Below are 24,847 nucleotides of genomic sequence, written 5' to 3'. Positions count from 1 at the left end.
AATAGGGTGTTCAACTGAAACGGGATATCTAAAGGAAGGACAATTTCAGCAGGGACACCTGAGTTCTATTTTGGACATAGAGTTTGAAATACTGAAGAGACAATTAGTTGAACATGTACAAAGGAAGTTGACACCATGGGACTGCAGCCCAGGAAAGATAGCACGTTGAGATTCATTTGCATAGAAATGATCACTGAACCCATTAGAACCAATGGGATCAACTAAGAACAATGTAAGGAGAGAGGAAAGTCTTTAGAACCAATGGGATCAACTAAGAACAATGTAAGGAGAGAGGAAAGTCTTTAGAACCAATGGGATCAACTAAGAACAATGTAAGGAGAGAGGAAAGTCTAGGAAGGAGACCCGGCTAACACTCACACTTTGAACTGAAAAATATCCATAGGAATAAGAGAAAGGAGGGTCACAAAGGAGAGTATTCAGCTTTAAAGAAGTCAAGTAGGAAAAAGTCTAAGAATGAACTTCATCACATTTAGCAGTTGAGGCTATTGGTCACCTTTGATAGACTGATACAAAAGATCAATGAGGTCAGAAACCAGGTTGCAAGGAAGGGGTATCTAAGCAAATGGATAGAGAGTAGAGGTACTAAATAGACAACTTTAGGAATGTAGTCATAAAATGGAGGAAAGCTATAAGACATCAGGTTGAGTCAATTATTGAGTCAAACAAAGACTTTTAAGGATGGGGAGGACCTAATCAGGCTTATAGGTAGTGGGAAGGAGATAATGGAGAGGAGATACTGAATAACACTGAAAAAGGAAATATTCAGTGTGGCAAAGTCTGAAAAGAGATGGGAGAAGTTCTGATTATGAGTTCAAGTTAAGTTTCCTTTGGAAGAGAAAAGATCTCTTTCCTTAAAATATTAAAGCAAAGAGAGGAAGGGCAAAAATGATGAAAAGGACTATCATGTTGTAGTTGAGATTTATCAAAAATGAATTTGTGATTTAGTTGACTTGGGGGAAGCAATTCTGGAAGTCAAATGGCATACACCAATGGTAGAGGTCACTAGAGTAAATGATTGACAGTAAGAATGGCAGAAGAAAAAGGCAACAAGAAAAATAAGAGTGGGAGAGATATGAGTATTTATAAGGTCAAGGCTTAATTAAGGAAACTGAGGACAGAACAGAGGTAATGAATTAGAAGAATAGGAGGGACTTCAGTCTGTCATAATTATAATGGTCATGATGATGATTAATCATCACAACAGTGCTTTATTGTTTACAAGCACTTTACAAACAGCATTTGAGTTTGTTCTCAACAACCCTGGGAGGTAGACATTATTAATCTTCTTATGAAGTGCTATCTCTATAGCTAGAGATATAGATACACCTATCCATATTTATACTTATCTATATCACTACATCTTTTACATATTATAGAAGATGAATACCACATATTTTTCTATAAATGAGTTGCAAAATAGGCTCCACATTTGGAAACATCTATTACTTGTTGTAATTGATCCCCCTCAGTTAATTACATTTGCTACAATTCTTTAAAAAAAGTATTCCTTATTTCCCCCCAGTTAGCTATTCACTTCTGACCTACATTAACTATGAATCACTAAGCCAAAAACTTCCATTATAAGAATTTTATTTACCTCCAGATAACCTTTGATCATTTCAACAATTTTTAAATTTTAATCCTCTGGAAGATTAAGAAAAGATAGTTGATCCAGGGCTCTTTTGGAGACCACACAGGACTGAGAAACTGATAGACTAAATTTCACTTTTGAATTTATTATAAACCAGCAATATGACCATGGACAAATCATTTACCTCCCTGGGATAAAACCTGCTCCTCTTTAAGAAGAGGTTAGACCAGAAAATCTCTAAGGTTCTTCCCAGCTTTAAGATCCTCTAACTTATGGAAATTGAAAATGTGAAAATTCATATATTTTCTCTTAAGGATAGATAAATCAAATGGTTTTATAAAGAGTAATGATATGCTTTGGTATGACTTGTTATTTTTGATCAGTTTAACTATGTCAAACAATAGTTAAATGGGCACTTTCCATTTTCTGCTAAAAAGAAATAAACTTTTTTTAAATTTAACATTTTATTTTTCCTGGTTATATGTTAAAAACAATTTTTAGCATCCGTTTTCTAAAACTTTGCGTTCCAGATTCTCTCCTTTCCTCCTTCCCCACACCCACCCCTCATTGAGAGGGCAAGCAATTTGATACAGGTTATACATGTGTAGTCATGCAAAACATTTCCATAATAGTCATGTTGTGAAAGAAAACATAGACCAAAAAAACCTCAAGGAAAATAAAGTTTTAAAAAAAGCATGTTTCAATCTATATTCAGACACCATCAGTTCTTTCTCTGGATATGGATAGCATTTTTCATCATAAGTCCATTAGATCCAGAAAAGAACTGTTACAAATATTTTTGTACATATAGATCCTTTTCCTTTTTGTTTTTTATCTCTTTTTTGAATACAGATTTAGTAGCACTATTGCTAAATTCAAAGGGTATGCATGGTTTTTACAGTCCTTTAGGCATAATTCCAAATTTTTCTACAGAATGATTAAATCAATTCACAACTCCACCATCAGTGCATTAATGTCTCATTTTTTTCCTACATCCTCTCCAACTATGGTCATTTTCCTTTTCTGCCTTATTACTCAATCTAATAGGTATGAGATAGTACCTCAGAATTGTTTTGATTTGCATTTCTCCAATCAATAATGAGTTAGAACATTTTTATATGCTTATAGATAGCTTTGATTGCTTCATCTGAAAACTGATCATATCTTTTGATCATTTGTCAATTGAGGAATGGCTCTTATTTTTATAAATTTGATTCAGTTCTCTATATGTTTGAGAAATAAGGCTGATGTCAGAGAGATGTGCTTCAAGATTTTTTCCAGAGTTATTTTTACTAGCTCTATTTTCCTCTATCCTAATCCCCCAGTTAATTCTACTCTCACTCCCTTTTCATGCTGACCTCCTCAAAAGTGTTTTGCTTCTCATTAATCTTTCCCCCATCTGCCCTACCTTCTCATCACTGCCCCCTCCCTTCTTTTCTCCCCTTTCTCTCCTACTTTCCTGTAGAATAAGATAGATTTCTATACCTAATTAAGAGGTTATGTTATTCCCTTTTGGAGGCAAATATGTTGGGACTAAGGTTCACTCACTCCCTCTCACCTTCCCCCTCTTTCCTTCCACTGTAAAAGTTTTTTCTTGCCTCTTTTATGTGAGATAGTTTACCCCATTCTGTCTCTCCCTTTCTCTTTCTCCCAGTAGATTCCTTTCTCACCCCTCCATTTTAGTTTTTTAGATATCATTCTTTCATATTCAACTCATTCCTGATCCCTCTTTCCATATATACTCCTTCTAATTGCCCTAATAATGAGAAAGGTGTTTTTTAAAGAGTTGCAATTATCATCTTATCAGATGTAAACAGTTTAAACATATTAAGTTCCTTATGATTTTCCTTTCCTGTTCACCATTTTATGTTCCTCCTGAATCTTGCATTTGAGAGTCAGATTTTCTATTCAGTTTTGTTCTTTTTATCAGAATATTTGAAAGCCCTCTATTTCATGGAACGTTCATTTTCCCCCTGAAGGATTAGGTGATTCTTGGTTATAATCCTAGCTCCTTTGCCCTCCAGATATCTTATTCCTAGTACTTCAATAATTTAATGTAGAAGCTGCTAAATCTTGTGTCTGTCTGACTGGGGCTCTGCAATGCTTGAATTGTGTCTTTTTGGCTGCTTAAAATATTCCTAGAAGTTCTCATTTTTGGATCTCTTTCAAGAGTTGATCAGCAGATTCTTTCCATTTCTATTTTACCTTCTGTTTCTAGAATATCAGGACAATCTCCCTTGATAATTTTTTTTTGAAAGATGATGTCTAGATTCTTTTATTTTGATCAAGGCTTTCAGATAGTTCAATAATTTTTAAATTATTTCTTGTGGATCTATTTTCCAGGTTCATTGCTTTCCCAATGAGATATTTCACATTGTCTTTTATTTATTTTTTCATTCTTTTGGCTTTTATTGTTTCTTGATTTCTCATAAAGTCTTTAGCTTTTGTTTGCTCAGTTCTGATTTTAAAGGAATTATTTTCTTTGCTGAGCTTTTGTAACTCCTTTATAATTTAGGCAATTCTATTTTTTAAGGAATTTTTTTCCTTCAGTGAATTTTTGTACCTCTTTTTCCATTTGACCAATTCTGCCTTTCTCTTCTTTTCCTTATTGGCTTTTTGTATCTCTCTTTGTGTATCTCACTTGTCTTGTCTGTTTTTTAAAGATTTATTTTCTTGAGTCTCCTTTACCAAGTTGTTGGCTTATTTTTTTTTTTATAATCTTATTGCATCACTCATTTCTCCTACCATTTTTTCCTCTACCTCTATCTTGCTTCATTTTGTAAATCCTTTTTCCATTTCCTGAGATCAATTCGTATTTTTCTTAGAGGCTTTGGATGTAGGAGCTTTGACTTTGTTGTTTTCTTCTTAGTGTGTTTTCATCTTCCTTGTGACAATAGTAACATTTTATGGTCAGAATTTGTTTTCCTGATTATTTTCCCAGGCTATACCTTGACTTATAACTCTTTGTTAAAGCAGGGCTCTGCTTCCAGGGTGGAGGGTGCACTGTCCCAAGCTTCAGGGTTTTTGTAGCTCTTTTCAGAGATACTTTTAGGGACCTAAAAGTTTTCAGTTCGACCAACGTGGTATAATCTAACGAGTCTCCTGGCCTGTGCTCTAGTTTGTGAGTGACCACAAGCAATCTTTTCTGCCCTGGAACTGTGAGGAGTATCCTCACTCCATTGTGTCCACAAGCTCTGCTATGCTTATGTTCCTCCTTACCCTGGGACTGCACCCAGGAATTGTGTCCTGGATCCCGAGTATGCATAAAGCAACAGAGTCCTGCCCCCAGTTCCAGCAAAGAGACCTCTATAATCTCCTGATCAGTCATTATACTCCCTTACTGTCTGTGGGTTGAGAGGTATGGAAACTGCCAGTGCTGACACTAATTCATTTGCGCCAAGTCCTACATCTAGTTTGCTGGGAACCAGTTTGCACTGGGAAGGCCTGTGCTGGACTGTGCTCCTCTCTCACCCTGTGCAACAGACTTTTTCTGCCAACTTTCTAACTTGTCTTGGGCTGGAATATTATTTCCCTCACTCTTTTTGTGAGTTCTACTGCTCTATAATTTGTTTAGAGTCGTCATTTAAAAGGAGGAGAGAGTTCAGGTGAGTTCCTGACATTTTGGCTCCACCCCCTACCTATCTTCCCATTTTTATGTATAGTTCTGTTGATCTTAGTAGATCTATTTCTAGAAAAAGAACACACTAATGATACCAGCAAGGTGGATAATAATATCTGAAATCCTAAATTAGATGCATGAAACATCATGTTCTTTGCTGAGTCATCTTTTTACCAGATTTCAGGCTATGGAAGAAAACTTGAACAAAACACAATCTGAAAGAGCCATTAACAAAAGCAGCATTAAAAAAAAAAAAGATTTTGACAATATCTTGTTAGTCGGGGATCATTCTTGTTTTTGTTTTCTGGATGAGTTCTTTCTATAATCTAATTTCAAGCCATGATCATAGTAGGAGAAGGAAAGGTTAGTAGCTACCTAGGTTGTGAAAATGAAAGGGAAACTACCAGGAATTTTTTTTAAAGTATTAAGTTAAAGTACATATTTTAATGTCACAAAATCCCTTTGAATTGAAAGATATAAGAACTTGAAGAGGTCTCAGAAGTCCCAACTTCTTAGATTAGAATTTATGCTAGAGGATCCTTGAAACATAGTCATCTGGACTCTTGAAGACCTTTAGTAGTGGTAAATGAACTATTCCTATGAGAAATCCCATTTCAGTATTTGTTCTAATTTGTTTTCTACTTATTTTGACTCAAAATTTTCTTCTATTATGCATATATATATTCATATATATATGTATGCATGTATACATATATGCATAGTTATGCAAATGAATATGTGTTGATTTTAATTCCAGGCAAATTTTAAGAATGATTGTTAATGGTACAGTTTGTCAATGCTTAGAAAGGGAAAAAGGTATCACCGCGCACCAACATTCCTTCACTAAGAAGAAATCATACTAAAATAATCTAATTTCCTTTAAAGACAATGTCATAAGTAAAATGTCTGGAACTTTTCTCGTGAGAGTTTCCCATTTTTCTGGAGACAACATTCTTTCCAGTGATCTCAGGCCATTTGACCTGGACAAAGAAATTCTGGAGCCAGGTTGAATTGGTTCAGTTGATATTCAAATTTTTAATATGAACATTTGTAACTAGGAAATAGGCAAATGCTACAAATTAAGTCTCAGTTTTTGTTGTTGTTATTGTTGATTGTGTAGACTTAAGAAAGTGATGGAAAAAATATCGGCAATGTAGAATTAACTTTAAAGTGTGTGTAATACATTCATTTTTCCCCAGAGAGTTGGTTGTTAAACATTTACCATCACATTCCCCCTGTGAAGGTGAGTTATTGGTTGAATATGCAAATATTGTTTCATAATAAGTATTCTTCATTGATTTCTTTCCCTTCTGAGAAATGAAATTATGAGGAAGGTGAGTTAGGAATTTATCTACTTCCTTGTTTTTAGTGGATAAAGATCTCCAGTTTTGTCTATGGAGAGTTGAACTCCCACATTACAATCATACCTTATTTCAAGTCACTTTTACAAGTGATTTTTTTAAGTTGCACAGAAATGTATGCTTGTAGTTAGGAAGACAACTTGTCTTTGTTCAGCCTTGTGAACAGAGTAGTGACTTCACCACAGGAATAATTTAAATTGTCTGGGAATGCATATAATTCTTGTATGTTACTATTAGGAACTCACCACATTTCCTCTTCCAGGAGGGACCATTTGTAATAAACTCCCACCATTTTTATGTCTGCTTTAGTCCTTGACCTAAGTGCAACCATCTTCCATTTGGTATAGGTATTTATTTTGTGACAAGTAAAGGACCTAAGAGTTTCTGGTAGAAAACAATACAAGGAGATTTAATAAAATCCTCCAAAATTTAAATTCTTTTCAATGCTTAGTTTTTTCAACATTATGCTAAATAAACACATGTACTTTCCTCAAACAATCATAATCCTCAAACCCAAGGAGAAAGTTAAGGAGTATATCATGTAATCAAAAGAAGAACTAGTGATCTGTGTTTGATGTCTGTTTCTATTACTGATTAGTTATGTCATAAGATTGTAGATTTGGAAATGGAAAAGACTTTATAGATCACTTAGACCATACCATCATTTTAGAGAAACTGAGACATAGAAGGTAGGGGAAATAGCTTAAAGAAACCAAGAAAACTGCCAAGAAGGACACAGGTTCCCAAACTTATTGGCCTACCTTCCCTCTTTCAAAAAAAAATACTCAGCACCTCTCTTGAAATCTACTTTCTTTAACCCTTTAATTTTTTTTTTAATTTGCAGCATCTCAATATATACATATGTGTGTATATGTACATGTACATATATATGTATATATATTTAAAATGACATCTTAAACTTAATAATTTGTTGTAATTTGTGGGGTTTTCCCTGCGCTGAAATTTTGATGAAGCAATATTGCATCATATAACCATATAGTATCATATTGTAAACAAGTCATTACATGCACATATTCCTGCTGATGCATGCTGGATTTCCTGACAATGAGCTACAGACTCACTTGCCAACATGTGTTTTTTTATGAACTGTTGGTGGACTTGACCAATGATGGGTTATAACTTACATTTCGTGTGTCTATTTGGAAAATAATGTAATCATTTCAACTTTAACTCTATCATACAGCAGATGAATCATGTACAAACAGTTCTTCAAAATTTTCTTCTCTTCTCTTCTTTCCTTATTCTTCCATTATCCCTTCTTTTTATTCAACAGCCCCAATTGTGCCTGAGGATACTGGATTGTTGCAGTGCCCCAGAGAGAACAGTATCAGCCACTTTGGGAACAGTAGAAGATCTTTATCCTCTAAAAGCAAAAATATAGATACATTTTGGACTTTCCTTAATGATAATCTCTCCAAAGGGAGGGGAATCATTTAAGAATACTATTATGAACCTGATTCTGAAAAAATAACAGGAACTGATTAGTTAAGTAGAAATTAAGGTATCCTTGGGGTGCAGTAATATGTGTCTCCATAAAGTTCATGATAGAGAAAGGGCAGAAATTCAGGTGTAGACATCCATAAATATTACCAGATCTAGAACTGAATGAAACTCCAGGGGCTATGTTCTCCTACTCCTTTATTTTCCAGATGAGATTAAATAAAATTAAGGTCACACATGCAGTAAGTAGCAGAGCCAGGTTTTGAATTCAGCCTCTCAAAAAAAAAAATCCAGCATACTATTTGAGTAAATTACTTCTGATTTCTGTGACCTCAGACTCTTTATCTTTGAAAGGAGCTCATTGGACTGTTGTGCACTAAGGCTTATTCTATCTGGGATAGGAGAGAGAACACTACTTCTGGATATGAAGACCCTGTGTTCATAATCCCATCACAAAGTACCCTGTTGGTTCTTAGGGAAATCATTTGATTTTCCTAGATCCTAGTTTCCTCATGTGAATATAAGGAATTGCCTACCCTATTTGGCTTCTAATGTTCCTTCCAGTTCTAGACCGTGATTTTATGGGAACAGACAAATAGAAATACTTTCATTTCTTTTACAATATTTCTCTAATTTCTCTCATCTATTTTTCCCTTTTAGATTCTGGCCATTGACAATTTTGGAGCTTTGTAGTAATAGATAATCCAAGAGATTATGATTTTCTTTGAGATTATGTTTTTTAGAAGAGTAAAAGAGACAATGGCTTGTGTATTGTCTATTTTCTGTATAACACACAAATATAGGATATCTTTAATAGTTCTCATATTTCAAAAAGATAAGGTGCAAGAAATGATTTTGGGGGAAATGATCACTGCTGCATATTACCATGTTAATAGTAATTAAAGTGTTAATCACTTTGAAGATTGGCATTCTACTAACAGAGCTCTGCTAACATATGGAATGATCAGCAAAGGAATAGAGAGCTAAAAGTTCTTTCAAATTGCCTGCTTTCAGAATCATTAATAAGCTCTTTATAGCTGTCACATCTTTCTCTTATGAGTGCTACTCTTTCAAGGTCACCAACATTCCAAAAATGTAAGACAGGTGCTATAATAAGCAAAAAAATCTGATCTAAAATATTTTGGAAAACTATCTTGTTGAACAATAATGTTACTGACAAACATTTGAAAAACTTTTTCCTCCTTATTTGGTTATTGATATTGTTAGCTATGATATCTTAACATCTTTCTTTAGGGAGAGGAAAGTTTTGCATGTTCAGAAATATAGTTATGTTCCTTGGGAAGCTGGCACACTGAATTGAAATTGAGGATTAGTTTCAAGGAATACTTGGTCATTAAGCTTGGTTGTAGTATTATGATGGCAACCATGATTAATCTGGAACTTTGGCTCACCATTAATTATTTTTAAACTCATGAAATGTACAGATAAGAAGAAGGCTTTCACACTTACTTTCCTTGAAATTCCACAAATTGCAAGATATTGACCAGAGAGAAAGATAAGTTCCTTTAATAATCATAAGCTACCAATGTAATAGTTTGTCATCCTTTCAAAAGACTTGCAAGGAATCTTGTTCTTTCATTTGTCTACGAATAGTTAAAGGAAGCCTTGGGAAACTGGTGATGTAAATAAGTTCTGGTACCACAAGTGTTCTTCTTTCAGAGGACTGAACAAGTATTTTGTGTTGACATTCCTGTAAGCACACCAGTAAGTACATTATGTTCAGGTGTTTGTGTGTGATTTCATTTGCACTGGGAGGCCAAAGTTGGCTGAAATGGTTTATAACCACAGGAGCTTGACAGTATGCCAAGCCATAATGTTATTCGTTGTTTTTGATGTTTTTTTTTTCCTTCCTCCACAGGTATCTGAACCGGTCCATACTGGAAGACACATCCGCAGCAGCAAGCACTGTTAACAGAGAGAAAATGGCTACTCTGAAACAAGCTTTGACTGCTGTTGGATTTAGTAATTTGGTGAGTTGTGCCCATCGTACATATTTTACTGAGATCCCACATTTAACTGGGATAGAAGAGGTTGTACAAAATTTACACCAACAAGTATACAAGAAAATAGTAGTTCTAGCTTCCTATTTGTAGAGTGAAAAAGACTAATGAGAGAAATATTGAGTTCATTTGGGAAATTATAAACTCACTTTTACTGTAGATTATTTAACAATAAAAAAAGAAAGAAAAATGCACTTAAATATCTAGAATAGATCCCAAACTGAACAATCAGATTAAAGTATCTATCAATAACCAAAAACCCCCAATAATCTAATATTATAGATGGAAACCTCTGAAATCCCATGTCTACATTTTTTCCCAAAATTACCTCTGCTTTTTCTCAATCCAAGTGACAACTGCCAGAAATACAACTAATGGTCTATTAGTTCTCGTCATGATGTAGAATGACACATATTACTTATATATACAAGTATTCCAAATTTCATTTCAGCCACAAAGTTCAACTCTGTCCCCTCTTGCCAAGTTTTTCGAAAGGGGAAAGAGTGGCATTTTGAACTTCTTTTTCTTTCCCCTATGTATGGTAAGAGTGAGCGCGAGTGTGCTTGTGTTTCTGAATGCATGATGATGACAATGAGAAAGTTTGGTGGGCAGCCTAGGCAGGGCTAGTGGCTGGGCGGCAGTGGTCTTCTATTAAGAAAAGACGGCAATTAACAGAGAACAGTGCTACTCAGAAATGATTCTTTCACCCTCTTGTATTCTCTCTCTGCCTAGATCTTTCTTTTTCATTCACACTGCCTCTACTTCCCTTATATTCCCTGTCCCACCATTTTCTATCTTTTTCTGCCTCTTTCTCTTTTTCTGTCTTTATACTTTTATTTGTTGTCTCCTCCTTCTCCTTTTCTTACCTGATCTTGAAACTTTTGCTCCTGCATGAGAGTTCTGGCACTAAAATAGTGTGTGTGTGTGTGTGTGTGTGTGTGTTTGTCATTCTTTCTGACGCTTTTCCTTGAAAGTGATTCAATATTTCTGGTTACACAATGGACATTTATTGGATGTTTTATTGTCTTGTTGATTAAAAAAAAAATAAGTGAGAAAAAAAGAGATAAGGACCTGGAGAATCCAGTCAGTTAGTCCATCAGTCAGCAAGTATCTGTTATGTGCTTACTATGTGCCAGTCACTGTGCAGATTGGATAATTTGCTTTTGTGTCATCTAGTCCTCTGATCCTAAACTTTTTCATTTGTATAATTAAGTTCATTAAAGCCTTACGTTGGTGTCTCATTATGAAAATAATGAAAGCTAATAGAACTAGAACTAGAACTAGAAGTTGGCTTCTCAATGATAATGCCATGGAACTCAACCCCTGGCCAGATCTTGTGAAGGCTTCAGGGACTTGTAACAGTTTGTCCATCTCTTATCTGAGGACCACCAGAACTTACAGAGGATCATCACCAAGCTCTCTAAGGGGTGATGACTTTTTCAACCACGCACAGAAGCTGTCAAAACCTATCTTCCATAGTAATGGGTGCAACCCATGCCAATACATTTGCCGAGGAATCAGAATAGGTCAGTGAAGAAGTCATTAGTTTTGAAATTAGAGGGCAGGGTTTGAATCTTGGCTACACCATTCACTTAGCTGGCTTACCTTCAGCAAGTCACTCCACCTCTTCTGTAAAATGGATGAAGTGGACAAGATGAATTCTGAGGTCACTTCAGTTCTAATGCTACAATTTTATGGAATCATAGATTCTATAAGTATCAAAGGTGATTCATTAGGAATTAAATGTTAGAAAAGAGTCCTCTTTACAAATGTTATACACACATATGCATGTATGTGTGTATATACATACATACACACAGGGATATACACATGCACATATATACACATATCTATGTGTATATATACATATAAACACATACACATATAGATACACATATGTACATGTATACACACACATATATGCATATACATACATATTATATACATATATAAATATCCTATTAAAATTCCCTTTACTCTGGATCTCCTACTAGATACTGGAAATTCCTTTTTCTAAAATGAGTTTTTTGAGCAGCTTTATGCAGTCTTTGATACTTCTCATAACTTTTTTTACCCTTTTCTATTTCTTCTTTGCCCCATATTTTGGTTTTTATTTAGGTATTTTCCCCTTTTTTTTTCCATTTTCTAGAGAATCTTCCATTATGAATTCCTTAAGTAAATATTAATGTAGGAAAAATAACCAATTAGACAAAAAAGTGTTTGAAAATGTCTCCCTATTGCTTCTTACCCTTGTATTCAATAGAACATTTTCTCATTTTTTTCAGCATCTTATTCCTCAAATTTCTTTTTTTTTTTGCCCCACTGTCCTTTTTGCTGACTTCTACCTAAAATATCAGAGACTTAAAGACTTTGTTTATATAGACAGAAGGATCTAGTCAACTTTTCCTCCCACAAAACAGGATTATGTAAATTGAAAACATTGATGATAATGTGTGTCTTTGGTGACCTAGGCAATTGAACATGCACTGAGATTCTTTCTGATTGAGGTAAAAGTGTGTCAAAATCATTTTAGGAACAGAAGAGACTTTCAGTCCTTATTCTGTCACTGATATGGGTAGCATGTTAGACAAGCCATCACCTTAATCCATTCTTAGTTAATGTCTTGTATCATTCAGGCATCTTTGGGGATACTATTTTCTACTTCTTTTTTACCCTTTTTTTTTTTTTTAAGATTCATAGTGGTTGAGTTAATGGAGCTTTCATTTGTCATCCTCACTGTCACTGTCATCTGCATAACTATTATTTTCATTATCATATCCATCTAGAAATAATTCATTTCTTGTAGAAATATGGCTACTTTACAGCAGTACCATTTTTTCAAAAATAAAAGCTAATATTGGAGAAAGAGTTCAAAACAAAAACAAAGAGGGACCTCAGAGGCATAAGGTCCACCCCACTCATTTTGCAGATGAGCTAGCCCATGAAGGCTAAGTTAATTTCACAGATTCACACAAGTAGTAGGCATAATAAGTGAAAATTCAATCCTGGTCCTCGATCTCCTGAGACGTACATTTAAAAAATTATTTTTCATTAAAAAGTAATGAATTGTTGTCTGTGCCATTCAGACTATTATAAAAATAGATCTTTCAATATAGGCCAATTGTTATTATGATATTTTTATCATATAACCCACCCTTTTTTAAGATTTCTCTTTTAATCTGTATGCTGAGCAGCACTGTTCGTATTTTTTATTTATAAATTGTGTAGGAGGTGGAGAATCTGTTTGTGATTATAGCAGCAGTTTTACATATTGGAGACATTCGGTTTACTGCTTTGACAGACGCTGACACAGCATTCGTGTCTGACCTCCAGCTGCTGGAACAAGGTCAGTGCAACATGACCTTCTGACATCCCTTCCTAAGTGCCATTGAAAAGCAATTCCAGGTATTGACCAGTAGATGGAGACATAGTATGGAGAAGTCAGCACTTCAGCTAATATGGAAAGCAAATATGGGCATAACTTCTTCCTATTTATCATTTTTTTCTTTTATAAATATGCATGAGTGTAAGGAACAGAATACAATGATAGTTTGTATAATTGTATATTATTGAAGTTCATTATGAAAGGACATTTTGGTTTATATTTATTCAAATTTTATAATCCTCCCCCAAAAAACATTTCTGTGGTATTGTCACTAGGTAAGGAATTTTGAATCCAGTAGAATTCATTACCTTCACAAAGTCTTGCCAAAAAACATTTCTTCTTTTGAAGTTGCCTGGCTGGTCACTTCAAAATCTTTTAAAAGTAGCTTATAAACACAGGTTGCCAATTAGCAACATACCTTCTGTCTAATACCCAGATGATCTAGACAAGCATTGTGAAAAGCCTTTCTGCAGTAAATAAGAAAAAGGAAAGCAGTATGGCAATAGAATTTACAAAACCTCAAGACACAATTAAAGACCTGGTTACTGTAAACTTATTTTTTTTCCTTTTACTAATTGTGATTAAAATGTTAGTTCATTTTTTGTCATATATAGTTTTCACAAAATCTATGTAAAATGCCTATATATTTATATGCATTCAAATCTCTTAATTGTAAAATAGAATATACACAGTGATATAGTAAATTACATGGCATAAATTAACTTTTTCATTTTAGTGGCTGCAATGCTCCAGGTATCACCAGATGAATTAGTGTCTGCCTTAACAACTGATATTCAATATTTCAAAGGTAATTTTTTTTTAATACTTTGACATTTGGTATCATTTAGAATTTTATTAGAGAACTCTTATCCAGCTCTCCTTTTCTATCTTTCTACCATTTCCTGTCTCCAACTCTATTTCTATTTACAGCATCGGAAATGAGTCCAGAGTAACTATTTGTTTCCACTTCCTCTTTTTTTAATGAGTCACTATTTTCAGAACTCTAATTGACAGTCAAATTTTTCACTAATTTATCTAATAAGTCACTTCAACTCAATTCAGAAATTCTTTTCTCTAAACATATATTAAATATATTCCATGAACTAGACACTATACTAAATGTTGGTGATAAGTGGATATAGCAACAAAGAATTGTCATTCAGCAGCTTGCATTCTACTGGTGGAAGAAAACATGTACACAAAGGAGTACAAGGTAATTTGATAAAGGAGAGAAAATTAACAACTGATGGAAACAGGTGCCTCAACTATGTTTTGAATAGGATGAGGATTCTGAGTAAAAGAGAAGGTACTAGAATTGTATGAAGGTATAGAGTTAGGAGAAGGAAATAATAGCTAGAAGTCTAATTTGGTTTAAACACAGTGTATGGAAGGAAACAGTATGAATCAAGGACAGAAAGGTTACTTGGAGTCAAATTATAGATGGTGCTAAATGACAAAGTGATAAATTTTTGTTTTAACCTAGAAGAAACAGCAATCCACTGACAAATTTTGAGCACAGAAATGATATAATGCCTTAATACATGGATATGATTCGAAAGCCTCGCTAAGATTTAGGCTGATTATTTTATATTTGAAAGGTTCAGAAATCTAAGAAGTAGAAGGGTAAGAAGGAGTGGGAAGGAACTGTGACCTTGCTCCTAGGATTTAGCTTGTCTACACTCTTGTCTACACTTTTTACCCTGCTCCTCACCTGTTCATCGATTTGGGAGAACAGAGGAGAATTAGGATTTTCAAAAAAAAAAAAAAAAAAAAAAAAAAAGCTCTTTGTTGGTTATTGGGCAATATCCTTTATCTACCTTGTTAGGCTAGCTTTTAGAGATTAAAATTGGGACATATATGGACTGTGCACTATTAGCAAGGATGACATCTCTGACAGGTTGACCCAAGCTCATGGACCAGAAACAAAAGTCCATATTAATCCTGAAGACTTGAAACAGCTATGAGGAACCATTTTTTCTTTCTGAAGAATTTGGCACATAGAGCTGAGAATCACTGTTTTGTAGCCTAACCAATACTGAAGAAGCAAGAGAGAAGAACTTAAAGGAAGCCTTTTTATTCTTGCTAAGCAAGGGCTTCTGACATTTTCTATAAGATATGCACAGAAATGATCTTTAAACTGAAAGAACATGATGGTGCACACATTCTTACTTTGGAGAAGAGATACTCAGGAATTACAGTTGAATGAGAAATGCTAGCCAATGGAGGAGCATCTTACAAGTACAATCCATTTGAGTAGTATCTGGTGAATGCTCTGTTCTCAAATGGAAGGTGAATCAGGTCTTCTGACTCTACGTAAGGGCTCATTTCACTATACTGCACACATAACTCTAGCTCTTCTTCAGATGATATCATAAGATGCTATTCTGATGATACGATCTTAAAACTCCTCCATTTTAAACATATTTTTCTTGCCTTCCGTTGTTTTCATTCTCCTCCATCCATTGACTTTGTTATTTTTTTTTACCTAGACCTCTAACTGCTTTCTCAATTAATCATTAACTCACTTCTGACTTGATTTGTTCAGTTTCTCTGAGTGTCAGTTTCAGGTTGCCTGTGTCATTCCCCAACAAGATCAGTCCTTCGTTAATTTTCTTCATGCCTTCATATCTATAGCTCCATTCAAGTCTGAGTTTAAGTACCATCTTTGTAGGAAGCCTTTCATGAATTTTAGTAGTTTACTTCCTCTATATACAAAAGATTCTAAAATTACTCTGTATATTTACCTGTCTGTGAACAGTAGTGTTCCCTCAGCAGAATATTAGTTCCTTGACAACACATATCTCCAGCACATAGCACAGTATCTGCCGTGTAATAGGTATTTAATCATACAGCATTAATAAATGCTGTATGATTAATTTATGAGGATGAGGTCTACAAAACTTTGCTGGATTTATGAAATAGAGATGACTTTGTCTACTACAATTGAATGCAATCTAATTCCAGCTAGCCTCTCACAATGTTTTGTTGTTTTTTTTTTTTAATTCAACTTCTCCCAATCCTGCATTGGCAATAGTTCTCCCATCCCTCTTTTCCTTTCTATTTTCCTTGCCACAGTATCACTTCCTGACATTCTCATTTCATGTCTGACCTATTGTGAGAAGCTCCTAACACCTCCATTACTCTAGTTTCTTCCTTCCAAACTTTTCTGCATGCTGCAACTAGAATATTTATCCTCTAAAACAACACTTCCTTTACTTTTCATATCAGAAACATTCAGTGGCTCCTTATTGGCTACATAGTAAACTTCATATTACTCAACAAGCTTTTCAAGTACTCCGCAGTCTTGTGGCAACTTATCTTCCTTGGTTTATTACTCACTGCTTCATTAAATGAACTAATTACACTTGGTGAGCTAGTTTCACTACTATTCAATGAATGTCCCTTGCACTTACATGGCAGTGCTCTCCAATCAAACATTCAGCCTTCTTGCAATTCTTTCTCCTTATCCAAAGCCTGCTTAAGAATGACCATAGATTCTATCACCTCACCAAAGCTTGGATGGATCATTCTACACTGAAGAATCTCTCACCTCTAAGGAACTATAGTAAATATTGTTTTTGAAATTCACTTAGCAAATAATCATGTACTGCCCTGGTTTATGGTTCTGGTTGTTGGCTTGAATTGACTTTTGAATTTTATTATTATTATTTAAATTTTAAATTTTTTTGTCATTTTGTTTAAATAGATGATAACGTTCTTGAGGGCAATGACTGGATCTTTCTATAATTATAGTATTTGTCATGATGTCATGATGGTCATCAGTAAAGATGTGTTCATTTGATTTTATTTTTTGAATTGATCTCAGTAGGAATCTATATGAAGCCTTCACATTGACTTCATTGATAGATGATAAATTTTAAATAAATCTTCATATATTATCAGGAATCTTATAAGGGATGAAGCTTGTCAAAAGGTAGTTCCTCATCAAAGATAAAACAACATAGTTCGTTAAGGTAAATTACATGATACCCAAAGAGGTATTTGAAATACCCCTATTAAAAGGGATGTTGCAACAAATTCATAAGTTGAAGTTTCCTTAAAAGTCATTCTTAGGATGGATCCCAATATGACTTGGTCTCAGCCTTTCTTCATCTCTCCATTCACTTAATTGAATGAATATTTCCTATGAGAACCTAGCATATCACTAGTTGCTACTGAGAAGAAGACATTCACTTAGAATTTAATGTTTTCTATCAGGCTAAATGAGTTGTTAAAAGTTCAATTTGGGAGTGAGGAAGCACTTAAGATTGTGTCTTATTTTCTTTGTCTTTATTTTTTATAGGGGATACAATAACAAGACGACATACTGTAGAAATTGCTGAATTTTATCGTGACCTCTTGGCCAAGTCAATATACAGCCGCTTGTTTAACTTTTTAGTGAATACCATTAACTGCTACCTCCACAGTCAAGATGAGCACAACAGGTAAAAGATCTCCTACCAATTCCAGCCCCTTCTGGTATTCATGTAATATTCAATATAAGAACTTGACTTAAAAAAAAATAACAGTGCTTGAAAATGCAATGGAACCTGATGGTTGAGCCATCATTAAAACATTTCATTATCTCAAGTTGGTTTTACTTAAGAGCTTCTTATTGATCATTCTTCCAGGGCTTAGCCCAGCTGGTGATGGATGAATCAAATCATTTGTCATGTGCAAATATGCAAATGCGCTCTATCTGGACCCAAGATATATATGGCCATTTGCGCATCAAGCAGTATCAAAAATTTATGAGTCTGGATAGAGGTCTGAATACAAACTAAGACCTGCTAGAGCACTCAAGTTTAGTGCATATTCTATGACTCTTTCAGTTCTGATTTGACAATATATTTGAGTTTAGTAATGCTTCCTCTTATTTTTTTTTCCACATAATTTGTGAGCTATTTGACAAAGAGTCTCTATTGGCTCTTGGCTTAATCAGCTTTAAGCAATAGCTTTACAGGGTTATTTAATGATGTAAAAATTATATGTCTGCTTGGCACTTAGTCAATTCAGAGATTCATTAATATTCTTGTCGGTAATTATGACATTAGAGCAGGTCATTGAAAACAAAATATATTTGGGACCCATCAAATGCATATTTAAAGTGTCCTTGCCTTTGAAAAAAGCCTTGGGAGTAGTTCTGTATTTTCTGCATATCATCATATTTAACAACTCATAGTTAGCTAGCAAGCTAGCTAGATAACATATTAGTGTTTTTGAAAAAAAATCAGCTAATATTTTAAAGGAACCCCTCTGAAATAATACCTTATTCCAAGTGAAATTCAGATATAAATATAATGCTAAAATTATGGTAAGTTTTGCTTATAAATGCTATTTCTTTTTGAGTGTTGATGTTCGTCTCTATATCAAATATTAAGTTTTCACAATAATATTAAATGTGATACTAGACATAATTAAGTGAATTAATATTCACTTAATCAATTAATTAATTAATATCTCAACTTGAAATGCTATTTGTTATATTGTCTGTTTTGTCAGTTGGTTCTATTTCTATATTTCAGTGGAGAGTCTTTGAAAAAATTAATAGCATGTCATCCATAAAAATGCATTTTATATTAAAATTTAGCGATTATAATAAACTAGATACTGAGGATAGTGTAGAAATTGAACTGCCTATTAATTTCTCAGATATTTTCTTTTTTATTTACTTAAGTTCCTTAGATTCCTTTATTTTTAAAGTTTCAGAAGCTTTTTTTCCCTTTTTTGATTTTTAGAATTACATAATTATAAATTAGAAAATTAGTTTGCAAACCTTCTTCAGTATATTAGGTTTAATTGTGCTTACAATCTGAGTATTTTTTTAAGAACAGTCTTACCTTTTAAAATTCTCAACTGAGTCAATAAACAAAGAAATGAATATGAAGGAAATACAACTGAAGTTATCCATTTTCATGTATAGAACTAATGCCTTCTTGTCATGCTAATACATAGAATACATTAGTGTGTTCATGGAGAGAACAGACAGACAGACAAAAAGAGAGTCAGAGAGATAGAAACAGAGCCAGTGAGACAGAGGATTGCATATTTCATTTTTGTCCTCTAACTCTCCTATTTTTACCCAATCAAAAAAATAGTAACCAAAATATCAATATAATTCTAGAAAACAGTTAGTTGTAGTTGGTTCATAATCTCTCAAAACTTCAAGGGGTCATCTTTGAGATCATCTAGTCACACTACTTTATTTTTTTAATGAGTGAAATGTAAGTATTTCCATTTGGCTGTAACTGAGGGAATATTGGCATCCCAGAGACCGATATATGTCTCAAACAATTTATGTCACTTTAAAACAGTATTATTATTTGTTTCCACACATAACTAAAATAACTTCTGAGGAATCTTCCATTCATTTCCAAAAAATATTTATTAATGTCTTTTGTATGTAAGACACTGGCAGAGGGATAGAGTAATAAAAACCTAAGTAAGACAAAGCCCCTGGTGTCTAGAAAATGCCATGAAAAATAAACACAGCTCTGGTTTTCAGTCCGCCATCTTGATACAGTCTTAGTTTTTGATTTCCTCTTCTGACACTAATTCTGCACATTTCTTTGGAAGATTAAAGGGCATTTAAGCACAACAACATATACTTAAAAGACATATGAATATCAAAACAAGCAGAATATTTGTTCTGAATACTATATCTATAATGGAAAGGTATAGGAGAGGTACAAAATTAGAAATGCATGTTTTAAACACAAGAAAACACCCTCAAGTCCAGAGGAAAAAAGGTTCACCTTTTTCTTCCAGAATTTGTTGTAGTTTGAGTCTGAATTACAGCTTCAGATCACTTCAGAAAAAAATTATTTTATTCATGCCTCATCAAGCATTTACACTATTGAGTAGCTATTGTGTTTTCCTGGATTAGATAATGGGAATACAAAGGAAAAAATGATATAGTTCTTGCCCTCAAAGAATTTAAATTCAGTTGGGGAGAAGATGATAGATATGTCAATAAAATAAAACAATCCATACAAAGTAAATGTAAGTGATTGACAGGAGCACAAGACGGGGATCAAAATTACATTTAAAATTTTACATTTAAGTACAAAGTTACATTTAAAATTTACAATATTAGTTCTTGAGGGCAGAAATTGTTTCATTTTTATCTAAGAATACCCAGACTAAGCATAATGCTTACCATATAATTAATGTTAATTAGTGGATTATTTTTTAAATATAAGTTTGTAGGAGATGGTGCTTGACTTGAGTTTTGAAGAAGACTGGAGAAAAAGTGAGGAGGGAATTCATTACACATATAAGGGATAGGTAGTCTTTGCAAAAGCACAGAGATGGGAAATGGGATGGAATGTATAGAAAGAGTAAGTTGGCCACATTAGGTGGAATAGAGTTCATGAAAGAGGAGTAATATGCAATAAAAGCGATAAACATGAACAGGCACCACATAATAAAGGGCTTTAAGCGGAGTGGAATGCAAAAACATTAAACATTAACATTTACTAAGCCCTGTGATGCCAAAAACAAGAGTTTGCATTTTCTCCTAGCCAAAAGAGGGAGCTACTGGACCTCTATGCACAGGGAATTGATGTGATCAGTCCTACCATTTAGGAATATCATTTTGGCAATGCAGCATAAAAGAGATTGAGGAGGGCAGAAATTTGAAGCAGAAGCTATTGCAATACCAGCTAGAAGTAATGAAGATACAGCCATATGAATGAAATAAAGGCGATAGAAGCAAGAGTTGGTGATATAGTAGCTGTAAAGATTAACAAAGTCTTCAGAATCTACCTAATGAACAGTTTGGTTTGGTTTGGTTTATTTTGATTTCCCCAAAAACATCACCAGTGTTCAGTTATAGATTAAACTAACCATTTTCTTCTTTGATCTAGCGAAGTGGACTTGTGTGCATAGGAGAAATAGCACTGACCTTCCAGCCGAAGGATAAAACCTTATACTTACTGTAACTTGGAAAACACTGCTTAAACTCAGATATGCAATTTCTTCATTTATAAAATTCGTCTGATTATACTTGTTATATCTATCTCATAGGGTTGAGATGAGAAAAAGGAATTTATAAACCATAAGATACTCCATAAACGTGAGTTAAGATAATGACAGACATCCATATGTCTTAACTGATTAAGTGAACTAATTGATAGGTAAGGTCTATAAATGTCACCATGATACAAAATGGCTGCCCAGTGTAGCTTTTTATAAGAATCACAGAATATCAGAGTGGGAAAGGGCTTCAATGGTACAAGTAACAACTGAATCAAACCTCCTCTACAATATGCCCTATAAGCGGTTATCCAACCTTTGCTTGCAGATCTCAATTAAGGAAGAAATCATGACACTCCAGACTTTTTTACTTTTAGGTAGCATATGGTTTTCTTTTATCTAACCAAACCAAGTTGCCTTTTTTTCATTTTCCATTTATGGCCTATTTTTCTGTCTTTTAGGGCCCAAAAGAACAAGTTTAATTATTCTTCCACAGGACAATCCCTCATAAATTTGAAGATTATTATTAAGTTTTGCCCCTAAGATTTCTCTTTTCCAGATTAAACACTCCCTATAGTTACACCATCCATTCTTCATATTGCATGGAATCAGGGGATTTTATCATAATGGTTATGCTTCTCCACTCCTAAACTTATCAAAGTTTTACCTAAAATATTATGCCCACATTTCTTGGAATTGATAGTTTTGTAAATGCTTATTTAGCTTATGGAATATAGTCATTCTAACAAGATTTGATGTAGATCAAATTTATATTAAAATTCTTCCCACTAACTTTTAATAATAAAACAATTGAAAACAAATGCTGCATCTGGTGTAAAATTAAATGATACTTTAAAATGGAGCAAGCTTTTATAAATCCTATGTTTTCCTAAATTTTACTACTACTGTTGGGGGAAAGGATTCTATTGCTTTCCATGCCTGTATTCTCACAGTCTAGAACAGGGCTTTGCAAATAATGGATGCTTAAGATTAATCAAATAATATGTGAGATGTTCAGTTATTCTGTGGTCCTTTGTCTCAAATAAAGATGTGGAAACAAAATATCCATGCTATCAAAAAGCACAAAATTTGATCATCAAATTATTCATTTGAGGGACCTGAATAAATATTCAAAATATATAATTTGATGGAGAAATGAAATAGATTTGCAATGAAATACAAAGCCTTAAATATATATGCATACATATATACATACATACATATATGTGCATGTGTGCATGTACATGTGTGTATGCCTTTAAAAAATTTCTTTAGGGAAAGGGATGCAAAGGAAAATTTAGTCTATGTAAAAACAAAAGAGGTCAATAAAAATTCATTTTTAAAAGAAATTTCTATACTTCTAAGTCTGAATACAGTATCATCTAATTAGCTTAGCATTATTAGAGAATGACTTGTTTCACACAAATTATTATGATCAGTCATGAATAATAGTTATAATCCCCTTCCACTGAAGTTCTAGTCTGATGCCTCATCATAGCAGGGTGGTAACCTTGGGATCTTTAAGAATATGCCAGCAGAGATCAGCCTCTGCCAAGCCCAGCCAAACCAGAAAGACTTTGAATATGGTTGGCAATGGACTATATGCCTGTTGTCTGAAGACTTTGCCCAGTGAAGTTCAGAGATTTTTCATCACCAGGTGATGAATCATTCTGGTCTTAGCTACACAGACCAGTGATTAAGGCATGAAGGGGTTGAAAGCCAGTGGAGGAAATGCCCACACTGATTAAATCACAGCTCTTTTGAAGTTAGGATAATACCATATTACATTTGTAGAATGCTTTAGCATTTGGAAATACTTTCAAATACATTGTTTTATTTGACACTCAGGAAAATCCTGTAAATCAAGCATGACAGGCATCGTTATCCCCATTACTCAGAGGAGGAACCATAGTTTTTAGAAGCCAATATAATGGATAGAGCACCAGACTGGAAAATCAGGCCATCAGAGTTCTAGTTTCTGTTCTTAACTATTATAGCTGTGTTACTTTACACAAATTATTTTTTCTCATTTTTACCTCATTTTATTCATCTAACGATGAGGTACTTTAGTGCTAAAATTATATAACTCAGAAAGTTTAAGGGACTTGAAAAACTTTTATGGTAGAGTTTGGACTAGAATCTAACTCCTTATTAGATTAACGCCTTTAAACATCAAAACTTCACTTACTTTAACTTTTTGAAACATGTCTTCCTATATGCATTATACCCTTCTCTGTCTTCTCAAGGAGAAGCTATTTAATATAAGCTGACCTTTTCTCAATGGAATAGGATCATCACTGTGTTCTTAAGTGGCATTGTGGTATAGCAGAAATATGTAATCTTATGTTCTGAGTTAAAATGCTAGCTCTTCCATCTAATACCTGGGATCTTTTGTGGATACATATATATGTACATACACACATACATACATGTATATGTGCATACAGAGAGAGAGATCTAGCTATATAGAGAAATTACATATATAGAGAGATTTACGAAGAGAGAGTATCTGTCTCTCTCTGAGATATATATATGTATATAGATATATAAATTATTTGCAGAGATATAGTATATCTCTGCAAATTAATGAAACCATGAAAGAGTATATATCTATACATATTTGTATATATGCACATATGCACACATCTACATCTACATATATATGTATAAAGATATCTCTGTGCCTCAGTTTCCTCATCTGTAATATAACATGGTTAGAGTGGATCAGAGGTATTAAAAACTTGACCAGTGGGCCACAGTACTCCTATGAGTGAACCCATGTAATTGAAAAATATTTCACAGAATAAATAAGAACATTACAATAAAACATAGATAATAATCAATTTGTGGTTTTCCAAGTTTAAAAATGGCAGTTAGCCAGCACAGTGGATAGAGTACGGGGCCTGGCCTCAGGAAGATCTAAGCTGTGTGTGACCCTGGGCAAGGCACTTAATTATATTTGCCTCAGTTTCCACAGCTGTAAAATGAGCTAAAGAAGGAAATGGGAAACCACTCTAGTATCTTTGCCAAGAAAACCCCAAATTGGGTCAGACACGACTTAAATAAGTGAATTACAACAAGTTAATATGCAGATCATAGAAATCTGTTGCTGTTTGAGTGTGACACTACTGGATTAAATCATTTCTAAAATTCATGCCAATTCTCTATCTATACTCCTATGATTCTATGATCTATTCCAACATGAATTTATTTTCGGCAAATGCATGAACCTGTTAAGTATTGTGATACAAAGTCAAAACTAAAAGCATTCCCTGACCTCCAAGAGCTTACATTTTCCTACGTACACGGAACATCTATGTGCATAATTTGAGGGAAAAGGAGAAAGACCTAATAATTATGAGGAGAAAAAGGTTTCCCTTTATAGATAACTAATTAATGGAGACCAGAAAG

The 24,847-nt window shown here is 33.9% G+C and overlaps 1 protein-coding gene across 1 annotated transcript in view; it reads left to right on the top strand.

The window, feature by feature from the left end:
• The window catches only part of MYO16 (myosin XVI), an 884,880-nt gene that overhangs the window by 576,880 nt on the left and 283,153 nt on the right, over nucleotides 1-24,847 (top strand). Inside the window, exons 19-22 of the mRNA XM_072621988.1 lie at nucleotides 9,933-10,044; nucleotides 13,303-13,420; nucleotides 14,196-14,267; nucleotides 17,763-17,904. Coding sequence (XP_072478089.1) covers nucleotides 9,933-10,044; nucleotides 13,303-13,420; nucleotides 14,196-14,267; nucleotides 17,763-17,904 — 444 coding nt within the window. The remainder of the gene's footprint in view (nucleotides 1-9,932; nucleotides 10,045-13,302; nucleotides 13,421-14,195; nucleotides 14,268-17,762; nucleotides 17,905-24,847) is intronic.

The sequence above is a fragment of the Notamacropus eugenii genome, chromosome 6 (genome assembly GCF_028372415.1).
Source record: "Notamacropus eugenii isolate mMacEug1 chromosome 6, mMacEug1.pri_v2, whole genome shotgun sequence".
Taxonomy (NCBI): domain Eukaryota; kingdom Metazoa; phylum Chordata; class Mammalia; order Diprotodontia; family Macropodidae; genus Notamacropus; species Notamacropus eugenii.
This window is presented reverse-complemented; position numbering and strand designations above follow the sequence as displayed.